The 23,646-nt window shown below is 36.0% G+C and overlaps 3 protein-coding genes across 3 annotated transcripts; all 3 read right to left on the minus strand.

The window, feature by feature from the left end:
• Nucleotides 1-2,019: 2,019 nt before the first annotated feature.
• LOC142623894 (putative F-box protein At1g65770) lies at nt 2,020-3,489 on the minus strand. Its single transcript, XM_075797374.1, has one exon. It carries the CDS (start codon nt 3,378-3,380, stop codon nt 2,247-2,249), a length of 1,134 nt encoding a protein of 377 aa, XP_075653489.1. The 5' UTR covers nt 3,381-3,489; the 3' UTR covers nt 2,020-2,246.
• An 11,437-nt stretch (nt 3,490-14,926) lies between these two features.
• LOC142625526 (putative F-box protein At1g65770) lies at nt 14,927-15,691 on the minus strand (the record flags this gene model as incomplete). The annotated part of the gene is made up of 1 exon (XM_075799162.1): nt 14,927-15,691. A coding segment is annotated over one exon (576 nt), but the record flags the coding sequence as incomplete, so codon positions are not given.
• Nucleotides 15,692-20,636: 4,945 nt separating this feature from the next.
• On the minus strand, nt 20,637-22,009 carry LOC142623771 (putative F-box protein At1g65770). Its single transcript, XM_075797224.1, has one exon. The coding sequence runs from the start codon at nt 21,987-21,989 to the stop codon at nt 20,844-20,846; it is 1,146 nt and encodes a 381-aa protein (XP_075653339.1). The 5' UTR covers nt 21,990-22,009; the 3' UTR covers nt 20,637-20,843.
• Nucleotides 22,010-23,646: the final 1,637 nt, after the last annotated feature.

Consider the following 23,646-nt stretch of genomic DNA (forward strand, 5'->3'; position numbering starts at 1 on the left):
ATTTTATTGTAGTAGATATATTATTTTATTGTGATGTTTATATTATTTTATTGTGTTGAAAGCTAAAATAGATCCACTGCTGCAACATGTTTTGTAAAATGAGTAGGTAAAATAGATAAAGTAACTTTTTGTGAAGCTAAATTGCTAAAATTTTAGCTTCACTGCTGTAGATGCTCTAAGAGGTTACTGTAGCAAAATTGTATTTTTAAATATTATTATTATTTTATTGTATTTCCAATTTTTTTATTAATAAAAAGAAGAGATAGTTTTGTGTTATATATTTTATTATGTAAATATATATTATTTTAATGTGTTATATAGAAAAATAAAAGTTTAGATGTTAAGTTTGTTATAAAATAATATAATATAATAAATAAAATAACTTTTGAAGTTGTAAAATAAAATTTTTGGAAGAAACCGGATGCAAAGGCTCTGTCATGGTAAATGGCTAATAATAACGCAGGACCACCGCCTCGTCACCAACCAGTACCATGCACTCAAATTTCCTTGTAATCATCTTCCAAGACATAACCACCCATCTAATCAGATCCAATGTATCCCTTTCTTTGTCCGCACGCTGATTCTGTTCACCATATGGACTATTCTCTCACAGTTCCAACTCTGCCAATCCCAGATTTCAAGTCTTATTACACTTTCATGTGCTATAAACTATAATAAGCGTACAAGTATAACCATGAACTCATTAACTGATACTAGTACATCTCTAAACGAAGGTGGCTGATGACTGATGAGTGACTGAGTTCTGAGTCTGAGAGGTGAGACCGTGAGAGGAGCAGAAGTCTAAAGACTAAAGTGGAGAAATGAGATTATGAGAGTAGGTGAGTCTGAGTAGGAGACAACTCAAGAGAAAAGCGTGTGTGGCTGAGATCAAAAGAGAAAAAAAAAAGATAAAACTTACACAGTGAATGATTCCATCAGTGACTCAGTGAAAATACGGCATCGTATGGCAAGACTGTAAACCATAGGGCCATACGGCATTTTATTTTTTAAATATTTTTTTTCAGAAAATGCAAGTGGGAAGAGTAGACCAGAGTTACTAGACCATTCAAACTCAATGATGAGACTATTCGAATATTCCTCCTTACACATGTTTTTGACTGAGAAAGGTCGTCTCACTGACACTGTCACACACGTTAACTTCTTTTTTAATTCAAATTTGCTTTTTTTAAAAAGAACGTTTGGCCTGTTCATGGATAAGAATTCAAAATTTTTTGTTTTGACCTGTTCATGGATGAGAACGTTAGGCTTAGGCCTACTGGCTTACCATGTTTGGAGCATGGTTCAGCATCTAAGCCTGGGCATTTGGGTGAGCAACATATGCCATTAACAATGCCAGTTATCAATTTACAGAACAGCTATTTTTTTTTTTTTGTTGCCAACAAATTTAGCCATTTATTTCTCACTCAATACCCTAGACCTGATAAAATTGGGTTCCTTCAAAACATTCTGTTTGTTATTAGATTCTGCATTTTTAATTCTAGACGATATACAAGAGCTTTAGCCTTGCAGTTCCATATTTCATCAATTTGAACTTCACCTGGAATGACAGTTTGCCAAGAAGATGGTCAAATTGTAAAAGGATCCCCCAATTATAACCTCTCCAATTATCACCACTCAAGAAAAAGATATGCTTATCTGCTCTTCAATTTAGTATTTATACAAAATATTTTAATTTTCCCATTGTAATATACACATGATCCTCCTAACCAATACAATTAAGCCATTGTGAGTTTCAGTGACAATGCAATTCATAAATTGATAATAATTTTTTCATTTTTGTTGGGAGAACCACATAAGTATAACCATACTCCTATTGTAATGAACAATTTCTCCAGTCCGTCATATATATCTTGAACATTTCCACCACTAATTGGCTGGATCAGTTGGAATACCAAAAACATGAACAAATAAATAAAAAGGCTAGGCCATGAGTGGATTTGTGAGAAAGTTCAATTTCTGCACAAGTTTTAATATTTTACAGCCTGCTCAACATCTCCATTGAAATCAAATTTTCAATCAACATGGATTATCAAATCACAAGAATCACACTATGTCAGGCTGATACCTATTAATATCACACAGTCAATAAACAAAGTGACACAGGAGACATCACAAATAAAGCTAAATTCATAAAAGACACACCAACATAGAGCAGTTCAAGGGCACTGCTATCTCATGCTAAATTAATTTAAAAAGACAACCACCAAGTAAAAATTTACTTAAACTCAACATTTAGATGAAGATTTTGAGCTGAGCCAAGATGGGGGAGGCCAAAATAGATGATACTGGTCTTGGAAATCTACAATCTTGCCAGTCTTTTGATTCTCAAAGTAGAAGACACCAATGTCATTTTCATCAGTGAAGTAAATGCAATTCCCTTTACATCCGGAGAAGTCTGTTGCTGAAACAGAGAAGGAACTATCTTTACCCAAAATAAAAACTTGATATCCCAAATTCTTGACCATAACCCAACGACCCCCCTCTTGGTCCAGCTTATAAACTTCAAAATTAACTGTCTTAGGACAAACACGGTATCTACGGAGTTCGTGGTCAAACCTCCTCTCTCTATCAAAGAACCTATCAACAACGTAGAGTTCTCCACATGACTCCACCAAATGCTTCTGGTTTCCCAAACCACAAAGTGGAGGCGAAAATTGTATCAGCTTCATTGATGAATCAATCCATGAAACTGTTCCCAATCTATCAACAACATAGGGTTGTCCCTTGTATACCGTAATGTCATCATAGTAAAATTTGTGATCATCCACAAAGGTCCAATTCTTGTCTCCATATTTCACATGCCCCAACTTTCCTTCATGAAATAACCCGAAAATCAATTTATCTTCAACACAACTAGTCCACGCAGAGTTAGGAAACAAAACAAGTTTATTCACACCAGCAATATTCATGCCACTACTATGTTGAAGTTTATATGCTTTGCCTACCTCGACAACTCGAAAATCCAATAAGTTAAACACTTTTGGAAAAGAGTCTGGCAGAAACCTGATATGGAGGCTTGAAAGTGGATTCAAAAGACGTACTCGACCAGGTTCAAACTCTTCCACCTTGACCAACCAGCTCTTTGATGAACATGTTGAAAGGTTTGGATTATCATCGAGTGGCTCGAGACGGTAGATGGTACTTTGAGAGAGAAAGGATTGGCCTCCAGCTGAGTTGATGGGGAAAGGAAAAGGGAGAAGCAAAGGAGGAGATAACCCACGTAGTGGAGGGATAGAGGATCTACATGAAGCACAGACGCTGCGAAATCTTACAACATCGATGCGAGCTTGGACGGTTTTTCCGATTAAACGCAAGAGTTCCATTGGAAGATCAGACCACTCGACCTCTCTCTCATCCATATTTTCGTTGCTTGACTTAGAGAATGACTTTGCAGGCAAAAAGAGAGAGAAGATCAATTTTGATAGGCGAGATTTTTATTTTTTTCATCTTGGCGTGTATGTTTTCTTGTCAACTCGGTCTTCTGAGATGTAGAGTTGAATAAATGAAATGAGTTATGCTGAATATTCAAAGTTTAGAATTTTTTTTCCTTTTTTTTTGAGAATCTTCAAAGTTTAGAATTGGTTCATTTAGTTTTATTTCAAACATGATCGGAATTCAAATTAATCACTAAGTTAGATTATGTGTCTAAGTTTGGTTCATTTTTTGTTGTTGAATAAATTCAAGCTTGTTCACAAGTTATTTAATTAATTTATTATTTTCCCACATATAGTTAGCATTGCTATTAAAATAGAATCTCAAAATTTAAGTATACTTTTGTATGTGTATACATATAAACTTATAATCTTATATGAGTCCGGTTAATGTATGCCGGACTCAATTTAAGTATACTTTTGTGATAACTTTTTCAATTTCTCATTAAAATTTTCTTAAAATGGTTCACGAACATCTGCCCTTAGGGCATACGTTTGTAAAACTCATCTTATATATATATACTAAAATCAAGTTTCATATTTTTTGATGAATAAATCAAGTCCCGTACTAGTAAGCTTATTTTATGAATATGTTATTATTTTTTAGCTTATCTCGTTTAATAAATAAACAAACAAAATTTTAGAAATAGATGTGATGTATTGATTCCTTCACAGGCTTAGTGGCTTCTAAAGTACCGTCATTGAAACTAAGGTAATGTTTGGTTCAGTGGAAGGAGAGGGAAGAGAAGAGAATTGAAAAGGGAAGGGAAAGGAAAAAGAGTGGGGAAAAAAAGTACTTCCTCAAGTGTGTTTGGATAGAAAGATGAAGAGAAAGGAAAGATGTAAAGTATTTTACACTTTTATCCTTTTAAATTATAAATTAATAAGGATATAAATGTTATTGCACAAAAATAATCAAGACCTTTTAAGGGTATAAGAGTAATTTTAGGAGAAAAAATAATTGATTCCACAACAACCTTTTCCCTCCCATTCTTCCTTCTTCCTGTTTTCATTTCTAACCAAACAAAGGAAAGTCATTCCTTTTTTTTATTTTTTTTTCCCCTTCCTCTTTCATCAAATCAAACAAAGCCTAAACCAGTGAGGAAGATAACTTCCAATATCCTACCATTTCCATATTTTATGTCAAAGTGAACCCCTCTTTGTAGGTTCATCATGCGAGAGTGTAGCACCAAATATTTACTAGTCCCCATTCAACCAAATGTCATTCTCTTATGAGCTTTGCTTATAGAGAGAAGAATGAGTAAACAATGGGCATTAAAAATTGTTTAGGGAATGTGATTATAACTTGTTGAAAATATGAAATGAACCCACCCTGTCCATCCTAATGTCCTTACCAAAATTTATGGGTAGGACTGATTACACTTTCACCATTAGGTCAAGATCTCACCCGTTTTCACAATCAGATTGTGATTGAACTATGTTCTCCACGATCTATTTCCTTCTTTTGGTTTGATGATATGCATTTAGTTGGGAAATAATGAAAGAGAGGAGGTACCAAAGCCTGATTAATAGCAAGGTTTGGCAAGCCATTAAAAACAAAATTAGACAGATGGCAGCTACAAAATATGTTCTCCATGATTTATTTCCTTCTTTTGGTATGATGATATGCAAATGGTTAGGCAATAATGAAAGAAAGGAGGTACCAAAGCTTGATTTTATTAATAGCAAGGTTTGGCAAGCCATTAAAAACAAAATTAGACAGATTTATTATTTATTAAAAGTTAACAAAAGTATTATTAGAAAACATATCTTTAAAAGTTGTACCAACAACGCTAACTGGTTACATTCTGCCAATACGGGCCAACTCTGCATTAAGTTTCTCTACTATTGACCTAGTTTCTCTGTGTTTATAAGAGAAGTCTTTTCTCTCTATTTCCTTTACACAGTAGAATTAGAGTGTCCCTTCTTAGAAGGTGCTTTTGTATCCTGGGAGTAACACTGTTATTCTTAGGCTTGTTGGGTTATTTTTTGGGGGTTTGGGAAACATCTTCGAGTGTGAGTGAGGATGGATGATTTGGCTCAATCATGGAATCGGCTTACTCTCTCTGATAGAGAGGGGCTAGGTTGTTGTTTACTTGATGATGAAAAAGTTGAGAGCTTTTCCATTGCTGCAAAGTTTTTAACCAGACGAGCCATCAATATGGAGATTATAGCTAAGATTTTCACCTCAATATAGAGAGCTAGGAATGGTTTCAAGATTCAGAGTTTTGGAGACTATAAAATTCTTTTCACTTTCGACAATAAGGAGGATGTGGATAGAATTTTAGAAGGTGAACCATGGAGTTTTGACAAACACTTGGTGGTGATGAGTCGATATGAAAATGAGTCGCTGCTGGAAGATATACAATTTGAGAAGACTAAGCTATGGGTTCAGGTACATGGAATTCTGATAAAATACATGACAATTGAGGCGGCAAAGAAAATTTGTAGCGTGTTGGGAGAGGTCTCAGCGCCAAATGATCCAAAACTATATGATGGTGGTCACTTCATACATGTTCAGGTTTCCATTGATTTGTCTTTACCTTTGTGTTGTGGCAGATTGATATCGGTTGGTGAAGGTGTAAAACAGGTGTGGATTTCGTTCAAGTATGAGAGGTTACCAAATTTATGTCACTAGTAAGGGCGACTTACTCACGACGACAGAGATTGTGAGCTGTGGATTGATAGTGAAGGCACGCTTAAAGTGGAACAACGTGAGTTTAGACCACAATTGAGAGCACGCCCCCCCCCTTCGTAGTTGCTAGGAAAAACGCAATCTTAGTCCCGAGATACTATGCAGCGAAGAAGAAGATGAGTTCAGGTTCATCAGCTGATCGTGATTCTGACTAGAATTCAGGTTCGGGTAGAGGAAAGATGCCAGAGCAGTCACAAGGTGTAACGGTAGGCAGAGATGACAGAATTGAAGGTGATATTAATGCCTCATCAATACGCATTAAGGGGGATAAAATTAGAAAGGAGGCTACGGGTTTAAAAGACAAAGTTAATGAGGAAATTACGGTGGAATTAAAGACTCCTAATCAAACCGAATCAGTTTTGGAAGCAAATAATGAGGAGGTTTGTTTAGCTAAGGAGTTTGGTGCAGCTACACTACTGGGGTCGGGTAAGAGAACTCCTAAAAACCCTAGCTCACGTGGCGATTTAAGTGATTCCTCACAACTTAAAAAGTCATGTGACATTCAAGGAGCTAGGGCTCTCTATCCAGAAACAAACCGTGTAGCCCCTACCTGGACACATAGAGAAAGAAAAATCACAAGCAACATGGCAGGTAACTCTCAACCTTTTCAGGAAAAAAAAGAGCAGTAAGAACAGAGGTGGTTCAACCTGAATTGTTAGCAAAATGATTTCAAGTTGCTCTCAGGGACGAAAACACACCTTCAGTAGTGGCGGGAGCTGTCGTACAGCCCTGCCAACAACAATGAATTGTTTAGCTTGGAATTGTCGTGGGATTGGGAACCTGCGTACAGGGAGGAAGCTTGTTGAAATCGTACGAGCAAAAGATCTTATTGTGGTGTTTTTAGCCGAGACACTTACAGATGATGCAAAGCTAGAGTTCGTCCAAAGTAGTATTGGTTTTGATTATAGATGGGTTGTACCAAGAGTGGGGAAGAGTAGGGGATTAGTTCTTTATTGGAAAGTTGGGATTAGTTCTGAGGTGGGGTTTTTTGATGTTAAGGAGCTGCTGTCATGGCTGATTGCAGAAGGAAATCCATTAGAACTGTTTGCATACACAGCTTGGATGGTATGGAATTAGAGAAACAAAGCTCGACTGAATTTACAAGCTATCCCGCTTCATCAAGTGGCAGAACAGGCGAAAGAGATGCTGGCACAATTCCATGCAAATCAGCAGGTTCCTGAGGTACAAATAATGAACAATGGCAATAGAGGATCGAGATGGAGGTGTCCCACAAGCGGGTTAGGTAAAAATAAATTTTGATGGAGTTGTATTTAGTGAATCTCATATGTCCGGTATTAGAGTAGTAATCCGGGATGATAAGGGAGCTGTTTTGGCATCTTGCTCAGAAAAAATCCATCAAGCATACAAGGCTGATGAGATTGAAGCACTGGTAGTGGCAGCCATGAAGGCTTTGTCTTTTACGTTTGAGTTGGGTTTTCGAAGCACCATTCTTGAAGGTGATTCTCTTGGACTGATTCAAGCATTGAAGTTACAGGAGCATAGCTTATCACCAACGGGTTTGCTGATAGAAGACGTGAAGATGTTTGCTAAGAATTATGTAAGATTGTTGTATTCTCACATTAAGAAAAACAGAAATAGGGTAGCTCATAGTTTGGCGAAAAATGCGTTATGTATACCAGATTTTCAAGTATGGATGAAAGATGTCCCATCGCATTTTGTTTGGATTTTACAATTGGATGTAGTTTATTTACATTAACAAAATCAATTAGTTTCTTTCTAAAAAAAAAAAAACAACAACAACAACATCGTTAACTGGTACTTGTCATTTCAAGGAGAAAAACAAGTACCACACTTTAATATTTTTTTTTCGATGACATGTTTATTTATTTTGGTAGATAACAAAGTATCAAAAGGGACATTACCAATTGTGCAAATATGGTTACCAGTGACTTAGCAAATGTCCAGAACACTCATCATCATGATTATGCTTCTCTTAGAGCATTCACAATGGGAAATGTTATTGTATTCTATTTTACTATCTCAAAAAGCTATTTTATCAATCATATCATACTTTTTTACAATACACCTAACATCCTAGCTTTTATTTTATCATACAACACATTAAAATAATATAAATTATACAATAAAATAATACAACACTTTCTGTCACTGCCTCTCTCTCACAACCACACCACCACCAACGATAGAGGCACCACCGCACCAAAACCCACCATCATAGCAAACCCACCGTGACCAATACCCAAATAAAACCCAAAACCCAAAAACCAAAAACCACCTACCACTACCATCACCACCGTGAACAATCCCTCACCTCCACTACCATGAATCCACAGTGAAACATTGACCCCAATATCCATCCTCCTCAACCTTTTCAACTCCACAGGTATGACCCGGACAAAGCATTCTTGCTAATATCAAGCTCTACTAGAAACCTACATAACAACTCGCCGATCTCCACCACCAGAAACCCACGACAATTCGTCGATCTAGAAACTCAATAACCCATAACAACTCGTCGATCACTGCCACATCGATATCCACCTAAATCGCGCCGATCTTGCCACAAAAAATACCCAGATAAACGCCATCACTGCCGTGAGAGAGGGACTGAAGGAGATCCAGTGGATGCTCATCTCGAAAGTCAAGCTCTCTTTCTACATCACCTCTCACCGCCACCACCAACACACCAAACCCATTTCCACCATCGACCTAATCGCCATAACAACTCCACCAATCTCCAAAGAAATCTAGGAAATCGTGGCCCACCCAGCTCCGCCATCCGAGATCCAAATCGAGATCGAGAAGCTAGACCACCGGGTTGTTGGGGTGTCAAGCGGCGAGACTGAAATGACAACATCTTGGTGAGGCTTCAGCGATGGAGAGAGAGAGATGAGAGAGAAAAGCCGAATATTTAAGAATAAAATATTAATATAATCATTTACGATGGTACTGTAGCACAATGCCAAGAAAATTTACAATTTTACAAGTTTAGCAGGCCAGCTGTTGAGTACTTTTGAGATCATTATCATCAGGTGCGCCAAATGCCAAATATTTGACATTTGGCACACTAAACACTAAAAACAGACCATCATGATGTGTGTTAAATGCCAAAATTTTTTGAGACATACTACAGTACACTCTCATTTTTTCCACAATACAGACACAAATGCCAAACCCAAAAAATAACATTTTATTCGACTTTTCTCTCCCCTCTCAATTTTATCAGGTGTGCCAAATGCCAAATATTTGGCATTTGGCACACCAAACACCAAAAACAGACTATCATGATGTGTGTTAAATGCTGAAAATTTTTGAGACATACTACAGTACACTCTCATTTTTTCCACAGTACAGACACAAATGCCAAACCCAAAAAATAACATTTTATTCGACTTTTCTCTCCCCTCTCAATTTTATCAGGTGTGCCAAATGCCAAATATTTGGCATTTGGCACACCAAACACCAAAAACAGACTATCATGATGTGTGTTAAATGCCAAAATTTTTTGAGACATACTACAGTACACTCTCATTTTTTCCACAATACAGACACAAATGCCAAACCCAAAAAATAACATTTTATTCGACTTTTCTCTCTCCTCTCAATTTTATATTTGACATTTTCTCTCTCTTCTCATAAATCTCTCTTCCAACCCGTGTTCTTTGTCTCTCAGGTGTTCTTTCTCTCTCTCTCTCTCTCTTCTTCAGATCAAAATCCTAGCCCTCACCCTTCCTTACCCTCAAATCAACGGTACGACGGTGTTGTGGATCTTCCCTCCTCTCTTCTCTGTATCCCTCACCGATCAAGTTGCCGCCATCGCCTCTGGTTTGAAGACTCCATTGCCGCCGGTCTAAAGCCACCATTGCTACCTCAGTCTGAAGTTGCCATACCGCCTTGGTTTGAACCCATCTCAGCCACGACTTGAGGCTATAGTCACCGCTTGTCTGATGCACATCTCAACCATGACGCGAAGACGATCTTAGCCACTACTGCCAATCTAAAGTCACCACCGTCGACAAAGAAAGCCACCACTGCCAGATCTGTCTACCTTTCTTACCTGTTTGAGTTGTGGGTATTTGGCTGTGGATTTGTTGCGGTTTTGTGGCTGTGGATTTGTTGTGGGTATTTGGCTGGAATTTATTTGGTTTGTTTTGAGTTGTGTTTTGAGTTGTTGGGTATTTGGCTGTGGTATATATATTTGGCTGATGGCTACTGGTTGCGGTGGTGGTTGGTTGTTGGGTGGTGGCCACTGCCATTGTTTGTGCTTTTGTATATTGGCTGAGTTTTGTGTTTAATATATTATTTTAATGTGTTGTATATATTATTTTAATGTATAAAATTAAAGAATAGAACATGTGATGAATGGTGTATTGTAAAATAATGTGGTAAAATGATAAAGTAGATTTTTTGATGTGTTAAAATGGCATAATTTTGCAACGCTTGATGGTAATGTTTTGAGGCTTGATGCTAAATATTGCTAATATATGGCATTTACAATTTTCATTGCGAATGCTCTTAGTGCATTACAAGCCCCAAAATTGTATTTTACCATCAAGAAACACTAAAAGTAAGCATTACCTAAATGGTAACGTAAAAAAAAAAATTCCATTGTGCTACCATTGTATTCTTAAATATTATTATTTTATTGTGTTTTCAATTTTTTATTAATAAAAAGAAGAGAGGTGATTTTGTGTTGTATATTTTATTGTGTAAATATATATTATTTTAATGTGTTGTATAAAAAATATAAAAGTTAGAATGTTAAGTGTGTTATAAAATGGTATAATATAATAAATAAAGTATTTTTTTATATAGTAAAATAGAATTTTTTGAAAAAATCATATGCGAATGCTCTTAGTCTTGGTGAATGGTTAATAGTAAGGCAGACCACCACCAACTCACCAACCAAAACCATGCACTCAAATTTCCTTGTAATCATCTTCCAGGAGATACCCATCTAATCAGATCTAATGGTATCCCTTTCTTTGTCTGCACACTGATTCTCTTCACCATCTGTACTATTCTCTGACAGTTCCAATTCTACCAATCCCAGATTTCAAGTCTTATTACACTTTCATGTGCTATAAACTATAATAAGAGCACTCTTATCAGCTATCTTAAATGTGTCAAATGTCAAATATTTGGCATTTGACACACCAAAACACCAAAAACAGAGCATCATGAGATATGCTAAATGTGCTAAATTTTTGAGACATGCTATGGTGGGCTTCTATGTTTGAGACAGTACGGACATATATGCTAAATTTTTTATTATTATTTAACTTCATCTCTCTCTCTCCTCCGTACTCTCTTTCTCTCTTCTCTGTCTTCTTTATCTCTCTCGCCTGTGTTCTTTTTGTCTCTCTCAACGCACCTTCATAGCAACAACAATCAAAGACCCACCTTCAACAACACCTCCGCCAATCACCACCAATTACAACAAATAAAATCACTGGCTAAATCCACCAAGCACCATCTTTAACCACAAAATCTACCAAACCCAATCACAGGCGAAACCCACTGATCACAACAGACCCAATCACCAGCTAAACCCATCGATCCCAGCAAACCCAATCACCAAAAAACATCACCGATCACATTAAACAAAATCAGCAGCCAAACCCACAAAGCCGAACCCATCACCGGCCAAACCCATCGCCTCTTTCTTCTCTTATTGAGATCGACCCTTGCCTCTTTCTTCAGACGTGTTTTAAGTTTTTTTTTTTCCTCCCATGGTGGTCATCGAAGAGTTTTATACATATTGTGATTTGTGGTTGGTTGTTGGTGGAAGTGGGTAGTGGGTTTGAGGTGATGGTGGTGATCAGATTTTGATTATTTGGTAGTGGTGATTGGTGAGTTTCAAAGAGAGAGATTAGTGAATCTCGCTGCCTGAAGCCGATCTCATCGCCTGAGCTCTCTCGCTGGTCTTGCCGCCGACATGTCCTCTCTCCACCTCGTCGATCTCCCTTTCTCTCTCTCTCTCTCTCTCTCTCTCTCTCTCTCTGTTTCTCTTGGTGCTTGGGCAATGTTTATAATTGTGGTTGGTTGATTGATTTTGGTTGCTGTTGGTTGGTTGATTTTTTCTGGTGTTGATGGGTTCGTAACCATGGTGGGATGTGTGGGTGGGTTTGTATCAGAGGTGGGCTGAGGTGAGGGTGGCTGTGATGGTGGGAATACATTTATGACTCGTTTCTTTTTTTTTTAATGTTATTTTAATATTTGTATATATTATTTTAATCTTTAGAATGAAAGAATAGAAGATGTGATAAATGGTAAATTGTAAAATGGTGTGTTAAAATAATAAAGTAGGTTTTTGGTGTGTTAAAATGACATTTTTTATAAGATAGCTGATGAGAATGCTCTAAGCGTACAAGTATAACTATGAACTCATTAACTGATACTACTAATTGTGGTCATTTTGCTGAAAATTGAAAATGTACGGGCCCTACCCCCCTGTTAAGCCCAATTGTCCTAGGGCCCATGAAGACCAACTCTTATAGGAGCCCCACGCTGATCACACATTGTAACGCATGTGCCGTCCAAGAGTTGTGAGCTCGGAGTGCTCAAAGCAACTTGTAACGTGCCCTTGCCGAGCACATAACATACGTGCGGGGCTGGTCCCAATGCCACTATCATTATCTCCATCTCGCCGCCAAATATCAACTTAGACGAAACGGCATTGGACCTCCCTTCCATTGCCTAGGGAACGCTCTTGCCGAGAAACAAACCCAGCGTTGGAGCCAGTTTCAATGCCACTCTCATTTCCTCCCACTCCCAACTAAACCCCCACTTATGGGTAATTGTATTGGACCACTCTTTCCACCCACCAGGGGAACAATCATGACCGTTCCACTAAGTTTGGCTATAAATAGGTAGGGAAGACTCAGTTATAAGGGTTGGCAATTTGAGAGAGAAAAGAAGAGAGAGAGAGCGATATCAATTCTCCCTAAGGAAGAGAGGGAAGAGATAGTGAGGAAAGGAAGGAGGCCTAGTATACAGGCCTGCCGAGCATAACACCACCCGTGGTAGGAAATCCAAAAGCCCATTATACAAATAGATTGTGAGCCTAAATCCTTCGAGGCCCAGCAGCCTTATTTTGGGAGGCTCAGAAAAAATTAAAAATTAATTTATGCAATACTGTTCACTCTTTTAACATTGTAACTTTGCCTACTTGTACTGTTCACGTCCCATGAACAGTGCAAGAGGCGCTTCAAGAAAAAAAAAGGCAGACATAGATATGAGTCAAAGACACACAATACAAATGGAGCCTACATCTCTAAATGAAGGTGACTGATGACTGATGACTGATGAGTGATTGAGTTCTGAGTCTGAGAGTTGAGACTGTGAGAGGAGCAGAAGTCTAAAGACTAAAGATGAGAAATGAGATTATGAGAGTAGGTGAGTCTGAGCAGGAGACAACTCAAGAGAAAAGACGTGTGTGACTGAGATTAAAAGAGAAAAAAAATTAAAATTTAGGTACAGTACCTTAGTTACAGTACACTTTTAGCTATATAGTTACTTAACTAAAAAATACACTTTCATCCTATGCGAAAAAATTCATATGACAAAATTAGAAACTAAGTAACAGTACCTAAGTACCATACTTAAGTCTTGCCAAAAAAATAAAAAAAAAATCTTGCACAATGAATGATTCCACCAGTGACTCAAACAGTGACAATTATTTTATATTTCTTTTTTTCAGAAAACGCATGTGCAAGACTGTAACCCATAGGGCCATACGGCATTTAAAAAAATATATATATATTTAAAAAAAAATGCAAGTTGAAAGACACTAGAGTTATTACATAAGAACACTCACACCCAGGAATGAGACTATTCGGCTATATTCCTCCTGACGCGTTTTTTACTGAGAAAGGTAGCCTCACTCACTGTCACACGCTTTAACATCTTTTTTAATTCAAAATTTATTTTGATAAGAACGTTCGGTCTGTTTATGGATAAGAATTCAAAATTTTTTTTTGACCTGTTCATGGATGAGAACGTTAGGCTTGGGCCTACTGGTTTACCATGTTTGGAGCATAGTTCAGCATCTAAGCCTGAGCATTTGGGTGAGCAACATATGCCATTAACAATGCCAGTTATCAATTTACAGAAAAGCTATATTTTTTTTGTTGCCAACAAATTCAGCCATTTATTTCTCACTCAATACCCTAGACCTGATAAAATTGGGTTCCTTCAAAACATTTTGTTTGTTATTAGATTCTGCATTTTTAATTTTAGAAGATATACAAGAGCTTCAGCCTTGCAGTTCCATATTTCATCAATTTGAACTTCTCCTGGAAAGACAGTTTGCCAAGAAGATGGTCAAATTGTAGAAGGATCCCCCAATTGTAACCTCTCCAATTATCACCACTCAAGAAAAAAGATATGCTTATCTGCTCTTCAATTTAGTATTTATACAAAATATTTAATTCTCCCATTGTGCCATACATATGATCCTCCTAACCAATACAATTAAGCCTTGTGAGTTTCAGTGACAATGGTTTCATAAATTGGTAAGTAATAACTTCTTTTTATTTGTTGGGAGAACCACGTAAGTATAACCATACTCCTATTGTAATGAACAATTTCTCCAGTCCGCCATATATATCTTGAACATTTCCACCACTAATTGGCTGGATCAGTTGGAATACCAAAAACATGAACAAATAAATAAAAAGGTTAGGCCATGAGTGGATTTGTGAGAAAGTTCAATTTCTGCACGAGTTTTAATATTTTACAGCCTGCTCAACGTCTCCATTGAAATCAAATTTTCAATCAACATGGATTATCAAATGACAAGAATCACACTATGTCAGGCTGATACCTGATTAATATCACAATCAATAAACAAAGTGACACAGGAGACATCACAAATAAAGCTAAATTCATAAAAGACACACCAACATAGAGCAGTTCAAGGGCACTGCTATCTCATGCTAAATTAATTTAAAAAGACAACCACCAAGTAAAAATTTACTTAAACTCAACGTTTAGATGAAGATTTTGAGCTGAGCCAAGATGGGGGAGGCCAAAATAGATGATACTGGTCTTGGAAATCTACAATCTTGCCAATCTTCTGATTCTCAAAGTAGAAGACACCAATGTCATTTTCATCAGTGAAGTAAATACAATTCCCTTTGCATCCAGAGAATTTTGTAGTTGAAACAGAGAAGGAACAGTCATTACCCAAAATAAAAACTTGATCACCCAAATTCTTGACCATAATCCAACGACCCCACTCTTGGTCCAGCTTATGAACTTCAAACTTAACTGTCTTAGGACAAACACGGTATCCACGGAGATCGTGGTTAAACCTCCTCTCTCTATCAAAGAACCTATCAACAACGTAGAGTTCTCCACATGACTCCACCAAATGCTTCTGGTTTCCCGAAGCACAAAGTGGAGGCGAAAATTGTATCAGCTTCATTGATGGATCAATCCATGAAACTGTTCCCAATCTATCAACAACATAGGGTAGTCCCTTGTATACGGTAATGTCATCATAGTAGAAGTTGTGATCATCTACAAAGGTCCAATCATGGGCGGCTCTAGTTATTGTTTAGGGGGTTTGAACCCCCTAAGCTGGGCCCAAAAAAAACATTATATATAATTTTCTAATTTTTTTATTTGACTCTCTTAAAATAAACTTATGAACCCCCTTAGCCTAAATATTTTTTTTAAGTGCATCTTAAATAAACTTGAATATGATCATCTTAACAATATCTTAGTCTTTTCAAATATTTAAAAAAAAAAAAAAAAAACTCCAATAACAAACCAATTTGATCTAAAATATGGGGGAAAAATAGTAAACCTAACAATAAAAGTATAAATTTGTTCATTTTAAATCTTAAAAAAAAAAACTCTTTTATATCCGAACAAATTTGAAATAAACTAAAAAAAAATGTTTATTGTATTTAGATCTCTTTTGGAGTTCACTTAGGAACAATAATTAATAGGTTTATTGTATTTAAAACAATAGATGATTTCAAAATTTTAATTTTAGCAAGAATAAATAGGATGTTCATTGTATTAAGCAACAATATGCAATGAACTTATAGTTTGTCTTATATGAGAAATGCTATGTTCACGACACTTTAAAAAAAAATCCTAAGTAGCAGATTGTTATTGACTGTTACTGATTGACAAAAAAGTAATTTTCCCTAAGATTTATTGGGAAAATGTTGTAAAAATGTTGTGGATATAACATTTCTTATCTTTTATTCTCTTGCTAGTACTTATTATGGACAAATTTGTAATAAGAAAATCATGTAGACCGCATAATTCATTTTTTATAAAAAAAATATATCTTCTTACTGACCCCTCTAATAATATATCCTGGAGTCACCACTGGGTCCAATTCTCATCTCCATATTTGACAGACCCCAACTTTCCTTCATGAAATAACACAAAAATTACAGCGTCTTCAACACAACTAGTCCTTGCAGAGTTTGGAAACGACACAAGTTTATTCACACCAGCAATATTCATGTCACTACTATATTCAAGTTTATATGCTTTGCCTACCTCAAAACTCCAAAATCCAATAAATTGATCACTTTTGGAAAAGAGTCTAGGATAAACCTAAGATTGTCAAAATCGGGATCCTACGTAGGATCGTTAAAGGTACGTGGGATTGTAGATCATAGGATCGGATCATGAACCGTAAGATCTACATATTTTCAGATTTAAAGCAAAAATACATTGATAATGACTTTGTATATTGAATAATCACGTTAATTATAAATTCATCCATAAAAAAAAGTAAAATTTTCATCATATGATGTAATTTGCATATCATACATCGCTAAGTCTATACTAACAAAACATATATATTTAAGTTTTGACCCAATGTATCTAAAAAGTTTAATAAATATTTAATTAGCAAAAAAATACCAAAATATTTATCAAAACATATGGAAAATATTTTCCAAGTTCTAAGTTCCGAGTTTGAAATCCAAAATAAGTTAGCAAATGGAAACTAGCTAACTACAATATGAAATCCAAACGCAAAATGAATATTAAGGTGAAACGAACATTTAATTATTCTCATTCTAAGATTATTATAACCACCGTCCTAAATTCCTAATCATCATCATCATCCATTTCATCATCTATGTAGACATTATATATTTTTATACTAGAGCTGCAAAAGACATCAAGATACAATTTCACACTCAACTATTCAAGTTATACCACTTAACAACAATTAAAGGACATGCTTAAAAAAATTAATCAATCAATATACAACTATAAACATAACTGATAAAATTATATATAAAAAAATATTTTAGTAATATTAGAACACAAATTAGTATATTGATCAAACAAATTTAACAACATTATAGCTTAAAAGGCAGCCAAGCCAACATCAGATTCTTCATTTAGAAATGATGAAGCATTCATTCATGTTGATTACAAGTAAACTAGAAACTAGAAAACATTGGCTTAGGTTAATATAATTTTATAAAAAGAAAATAAAAAGTCATACCATCATAACATGAAAAAATAAAAACCCTCAAAATTTCATCAAAACAAAAAATTTATCCCATAAAAAAAAATCAAAAATTTTTGTTTTTGGTAGGATCGGTAGGATCTCATACGATCCTATACGATCCTACCATTTTTACGATCTTAGTGCGATTCTAAATGTTTTGGTGAGATGGGACGTGAAATCGTGTGATCCTACGTTCCAGATCGCGATTTTGACAACCATGGATAAACCTGATCTAGAGGCTTGAAAGTGGATTCAAAAGATGTACTCGACCAGGTTCAAACTCTTCCACCTTGACCAACCAGCTCTTTGATGAACTCGTTGAAGGGTTTGGATCATCATTGGGTGGCTCAAGACAGTAGATGGTACTTTGAGAGAGAAAGGCTTCGACTCCAGCTGGGTTAATAGGGTAAGGAAAGGGAGAGGCAAAGGAGATATCTCACGTAGTGGACGGATAGAGGATCACCATGAAGCACAGACGCTGCGAAATCTTACAGCATCGATGCGAGCTTGGATGGTTTTTCCGATTAAAGGTAAGAGTTCCATTGGAAGAGCAGACCACTCGACCTCTCTCTCACCCATATTTTCGTTGCTTGACTTGGAGAATGACTTTGCAGGCAGATAGAGAGTTAGCCTCAGACACAACAACCAACGTTATATTTTCTATGAATGAAAAACAAAATGGTTTATCTTAATCTATGGATTGGGCCTGAGGCCTGGAGGGTTTGTACTTTGTGTTACAAACTTTCAATTTTCACACTATATCCTTAATTTTGATGGGCTGGATTTTCATTTTTTTCATCTTGGGGTATATGTTTTCGTGTCAGACATATGGGATCGGATAGGCACAAAGTGGGCTGAATAAGACCAAAGTGGTGAGAATGGACCGAATATAACTGAAGTGGGCCAAATAAGACCGAATGGACCAAATAAAACCAAAGTGGACCGAATGGACTGAATAGAACCGAAGTGGATTGAATAGGACCCAATGAGACCAAAGTGGACCGATTAGGACCAAGATTGACCAAATAGGACCGAATAAGACCAAAGTGGATGGAATAGACTGAATAGGTTGAGGTGGTCTGAGTAGGACCAAATAGGATCAATGTGGACCAAATAGGATCAAAGTTGACCAAAGTCAACTGAACAGGATTGAATAGAACCAAGGTGTCCAAATGGACCGAGTATGACCAAAGTGAACTAGAAGTTATTATTATTATTATTTTAATAGATATTAGGCTTTAGATACCCAAAGTATATTATTTTAGTAATATGTATTTCCTAAGAAAATAAAAAGTATTATCAGATGTTCAAATTTTATTGCATTTTTTTTTAACCTATGCTACTTTTTTTTTTTTTTACATATATGTTATATGCATGACTTTAATGAAATATGCAGGATTTTTATTAATAAGTAAATTAGACCATAAGATAAAATGTAAAAAGTTAATCTATAGTGTACTTATTCAATATTTTGAAACCAATTGAAAAAGAACTACTCAACTTTGCCAATAATCTTTTGTATTAAATTTTAGCTCTATAATTAATTTTTTAGAAAAAAACAAAAGATTTCTATCGACATAATTTTGTGAATTTTTCACGACTTTCATATGACAAAATATTTTGTCAACACTTCTAAAATGCTTGAATCTACAAAGGGTGCCCTTAAAAATTAGAGAGGAAAAAAGAGAGAGCTAGTAATAATCAATAATTGCATCAACCAATAAACATCTTTAGTAAATTTTATTGGAAATATTCACTAATAAATCAGAAAGAAGTTCTATTAAAAGATTTTGGAAACAAAATTTTCCCCCCATGTTGAACTCAAATGGCTTTTCAATTTCCCCCCATGAGAACTAGATGTGTTGTTTTGGTTCCAGTATAAGCTTAGTGTATCATCAAATATTTACTAGTCCCTTTCAACTTGGGTCTTTCTCTTATGAGATTTGCCCATTGAGAAAAGAATGAGCAAACAATGGGGTTAAAATTTTTTGGGGCATGCGCTTATAACTTCATTGTTTCCTGCTAAAAATATGAAATGAACCCACCCTATCCATCCTAATGTCCTTACATAAATTTATGGGTAGGACTAATTTCACATTCACAATTAGGGCAAGATCTCACCCGTTCTCACAATCAGATTGTAATAGAAATATGTTATGCATGATCTATTTCCTTCTTTTGGTTTGATGATATGCAAATGGTTAAGTTAGAATAAAAGAGCTGAGGTACCAAAGCCTGAGTTTATAAATTGCAAATTTTGGAAAGCCATAAAACAAAATTAAACATAGATGGCAGCTGTAAGGTCTACAAAACCATGCTTTGCCCATTTCATGTACCATAGCATTCCAATTCTGCAACAAGCCCCAAGTATGTACAAGAATTGATGGAAAGACTCGAGAGAAATTCTGTTTAATTATTCAGCAACCGTAATGTACGTTTATTCATAAAAAGAGGCACTCACTTCTTGCCTCAATAAATGGATTCTGTGTTTCCTTACTAATGGTGAGTGGTGACACATTGCCCTCTTGCAAATTTGATACCCAAAACCCAATTTGGCCTTTTCCAGCTACCTTATTAAGTAATAGTAACACTCAACACACCGCATATAAAAAATTTCAATGACAAACAAGCACTTCAAAATTTGTCTGGACCTCTGCTATAATCGCAAGGCAAAAGGATACCAAATATTCTTCTGGCCAACATAAACTGATTTACACCCGACTATTTTGCAAGTTGCAATGACCTGCTCATCAATTTGGTTACCAAACAGATGTAATAACTTTAAAGTACTTGTTCTAATTTGCTAAATTAGCTCCAATAGCTAATTATCATTTAAGGTAAAACTCATTATTACAAAAGCACTACAGCCTAAAGTTCTATTTCTTATAGAAATCCCAATCAGGCTCTTAATCTAAACGACATTCCTCATATATACCTACCCAATTCAGTAAATGAGTTGTACTTTTGGAAAAATACTAGCTCATGGGTAGATCATAGCAATATTTAACACATGCTCAAGCTTACATCTAAATTAACAAGGATTATTGAAGTTTGAGTTTGTGATCATACTAACCACCACATCGGGCTGCTATATGATTAAAACTTACAATCATTGAAAGTATCTGTTACAGCAAGCAAATAGGGGCACATAACAATGAAACGAAACACACCATTAGATTAAAAAGTTTCACAACATTAATTTCTTACTTACTTAGGCCTAAAGCAAATTTGGGAGAGGCCAGGATGGATGACTGTCCTCGAAATATGATAAATATCCAACGCTACAATCTTCCAAACTGAAAACTCGAGTTTCATTTTGATCAGTGAAGTAAATGCAATTCCTTTTATACCCAGAAAGCTCTTTAGCCATAACCGAGAAACAACAATCATTACCCAAAACAAAAGCTCGATCGCCCAAGCTTTCCTTCAACTCCCATCGACCCCACTCTTCATCAAACCTATACACTTTGAAACCAATTGATTGGGCACAATCTGCACCACCCATATAAAACGCATCATTCTCCACCCTCCTCCTTTCCCTGTCAAGGTACCTATCAACAACATAGAGAGCTCCACAAGACTCCACCAAATGCTTCTGGCTACCCAACCCACAAAGCGGAGGCAAAAATTGAACCAACTTCAATGACGAATGATCGATCCATGAAACGATTCCCAAACTATTAATCACGTAGAATTGGCCCTTATACACAATGATGTCATCATAATCAAAGCTATTACGATCTACGAGGATCAATTCCTCGTCCCCAGATTTTGCAAAGCCTAACTTACCGTCGTTAAAGATAACAAAAGCGGCAGAGGCGTTTGCATTAGTCCAAGGAGAATCGGGAAACATAACTACCTTATTCACTCCAAAAATAGAGATGTCACAGACACTGAGGACTTGTTCGATTTCATTAGTGGATATGGATGAAGCTCTAACTTGATATCTAAGCGTATATGCTTTAGTTAACTCTACGACTCGAAAGTCAAATAAGTTCAAAGTCTTATTGGGGTACCTGGTACGACGGTTGGAGATCGGATTAAATAAACGAAACTTGCCTCCTGAGTTTGAGTCTTGTTCGACTTTGATCAACTCAGCCTTATTCGAAGAAGTCGAGGAGGGATTTAGACTTTCTAGTCGATAGATATTGCTTTGGCAGAGATAAGCCGGAGTTCGAAGTGGGGAAGGGAATATGAGAGGGAATCGAGGAGAGTTGGAGCGAAAGAGAGGGATAGAAGAGCGCCACGTGCTGCAGACACTGCGAAATCGAACAATATCGATGCGGGTGTCGAGTTTTTTGCCGATCGTTGGTAACAGCTCCTTGGGAAGCTCAGACCACTCCACTCTCTCTCCATTATCCATATCTTTGTTCTTGGTTGACTTGACTTGACTTGAAGTCTTAAACCAGATCTTTGTTATATTCTCAATTAAAACAAAAAAGTGATAAATAACCACAAAAAAGAGTAATTATCTAAATTTATTAAAAAATAAAAATTATGTCCCAGAAAAAACCTCTAATTTAAAAATTAAAAAAGCAACTATCACGCCTAGGTCCTAGAAAATCAAAAGGAAAGAAAAAAGAATTAAAAAAGAAAAAAAGAGGCAAGTACTGCCTACAATAGAAAGAAAAAAAAACCAAAATACACTTTTAGTCCTTACATTTTAGGCTAATTTCATTTTGGTTCCTAAAAAAAATGGAGATTTAGATTTATATTAAACAGTTATCTTTAAATTATAAAGATCCAATCCTTATCAACAAAAAAAATTAAACATGACTTGTTTAAAAAAAAAATTAAACACAACTAAATCCAATAACCCTACCTAGCCACACACTTATATTTTCCAATTTTGGTATCTCTTTGTGTCGACGGGAACTTTTTCTCTCTAAGGTTTTTGGGTCTTGGTTTGATCTGGGTTAGAGATAGAGAGAGGCTGATATTAGTTTGATTCGGGTTAGAGAGATGCTAAGATTCGTTGCTGGCAACGGTATGGCTGGCGATGGTGCGATGCAAGACCAATGACGGCGGAGCTTGAAAGCTTCAGTTATTTTGGATTGATGAAATCGAGGTCTAGAAGCCATTGTTGAGTGGTGGTGGATGATGAATCCCAAACATACTGGGTCAAGTTTTTGCTAGATCTATCCCCTTTGAACAAATAAAGATCTATCCCCTTTCTGTCTCTTCGATCTAAATGGAGATTTAGTCTCTCCCTCATGAGCACCGCCATGCTAGCCACCACAACAACAAAGCCAAACCCAATGACATCTCGGACTCTTGCTCTCTTCGATCTACAAGTTAGGATTGAGTTTTTGCTATTTGGTTTTCATTTGTGTTTGCTTTGTTGGGTTTGTTAATTTGGATGAAGGTGTGTAAGGTCTTTGTGTTTGTAATGAGAATGTGAAAAAATCGACTGAGTAATTGATGAATGTCTTTGTGTTCTATAAAACTGTGGGCATGTCGTTGTGCTTTTGTAAATATGAGTGATTTTATGGGTTTGGTTGCTAAGGAAATGTAAGAAAAGAGAAAAAAAAAATCTTGATTCTTTAATTTTTTGGGCAAGGTGAGATGATTGACTGGTTAGAACACATGTTATGTTCTTCACAATTTTTTTTTTAATTCTTTTCTTTTCTTAAGGTTTTAAAAAAAATTATTTCATTAATTGTTTTTTAATTTTCTAAGGTGGCATTTTATGCTGACGTGCTATTTTAAATATTATTTTATTAGTCACGTCAGCATCTGATAGAACCTTCCAGCTCTTTAACTCACAATCTCATAGTTAGGGTAGTTCTTAGAGGAAACTGGGCCTCCAATGATTCTTTCGAGGGAATCAGCCTCCTAACCAAAATCTCAAAAAGAAACTAATCAATTGTATTATTGTTCTCATGCCCTTAGATTACAATCAGATCAACCCTTTATACTTGGCTGATACTAGTCTAAAGAATTACAGCTGGACTTGACAGTTAAGATAAAAGTACTACCCAACTAAGCTAAGCCTAACTAACTAACAATGTACAAGTAAA

Source organism: Castanea sativa, chromosome 2, assembly GCF_040712315.1.
Source record: "Castanea sativa cultivar Marrone di Chiusa Pesio chromosome 2, ASM4071231v1".
Classification (NCBI taxonomy): Eukaryota; Viridiplantae; Streptophyta; class Magnoliopsida; order Fagales; family Fagaceae; genus Castanea; species Castanea sativa.

Coding starts and splice junctions, on each gene's coding strand:
- LOC142623771 (XM_075797224.1), bottom strand. CDS start 21,989: ATGGATAATGGAGAGAGAGTGGAGTGGTCTGAGCTTCCCAAGGAGCTG.
- LOC142623894 (XM_075797374.1), bottom strand. CDS start 3,380: ATGGATGAGAGAGAGGTCGAGTGGTCTGATCTTCCAATGGAACTCTTG.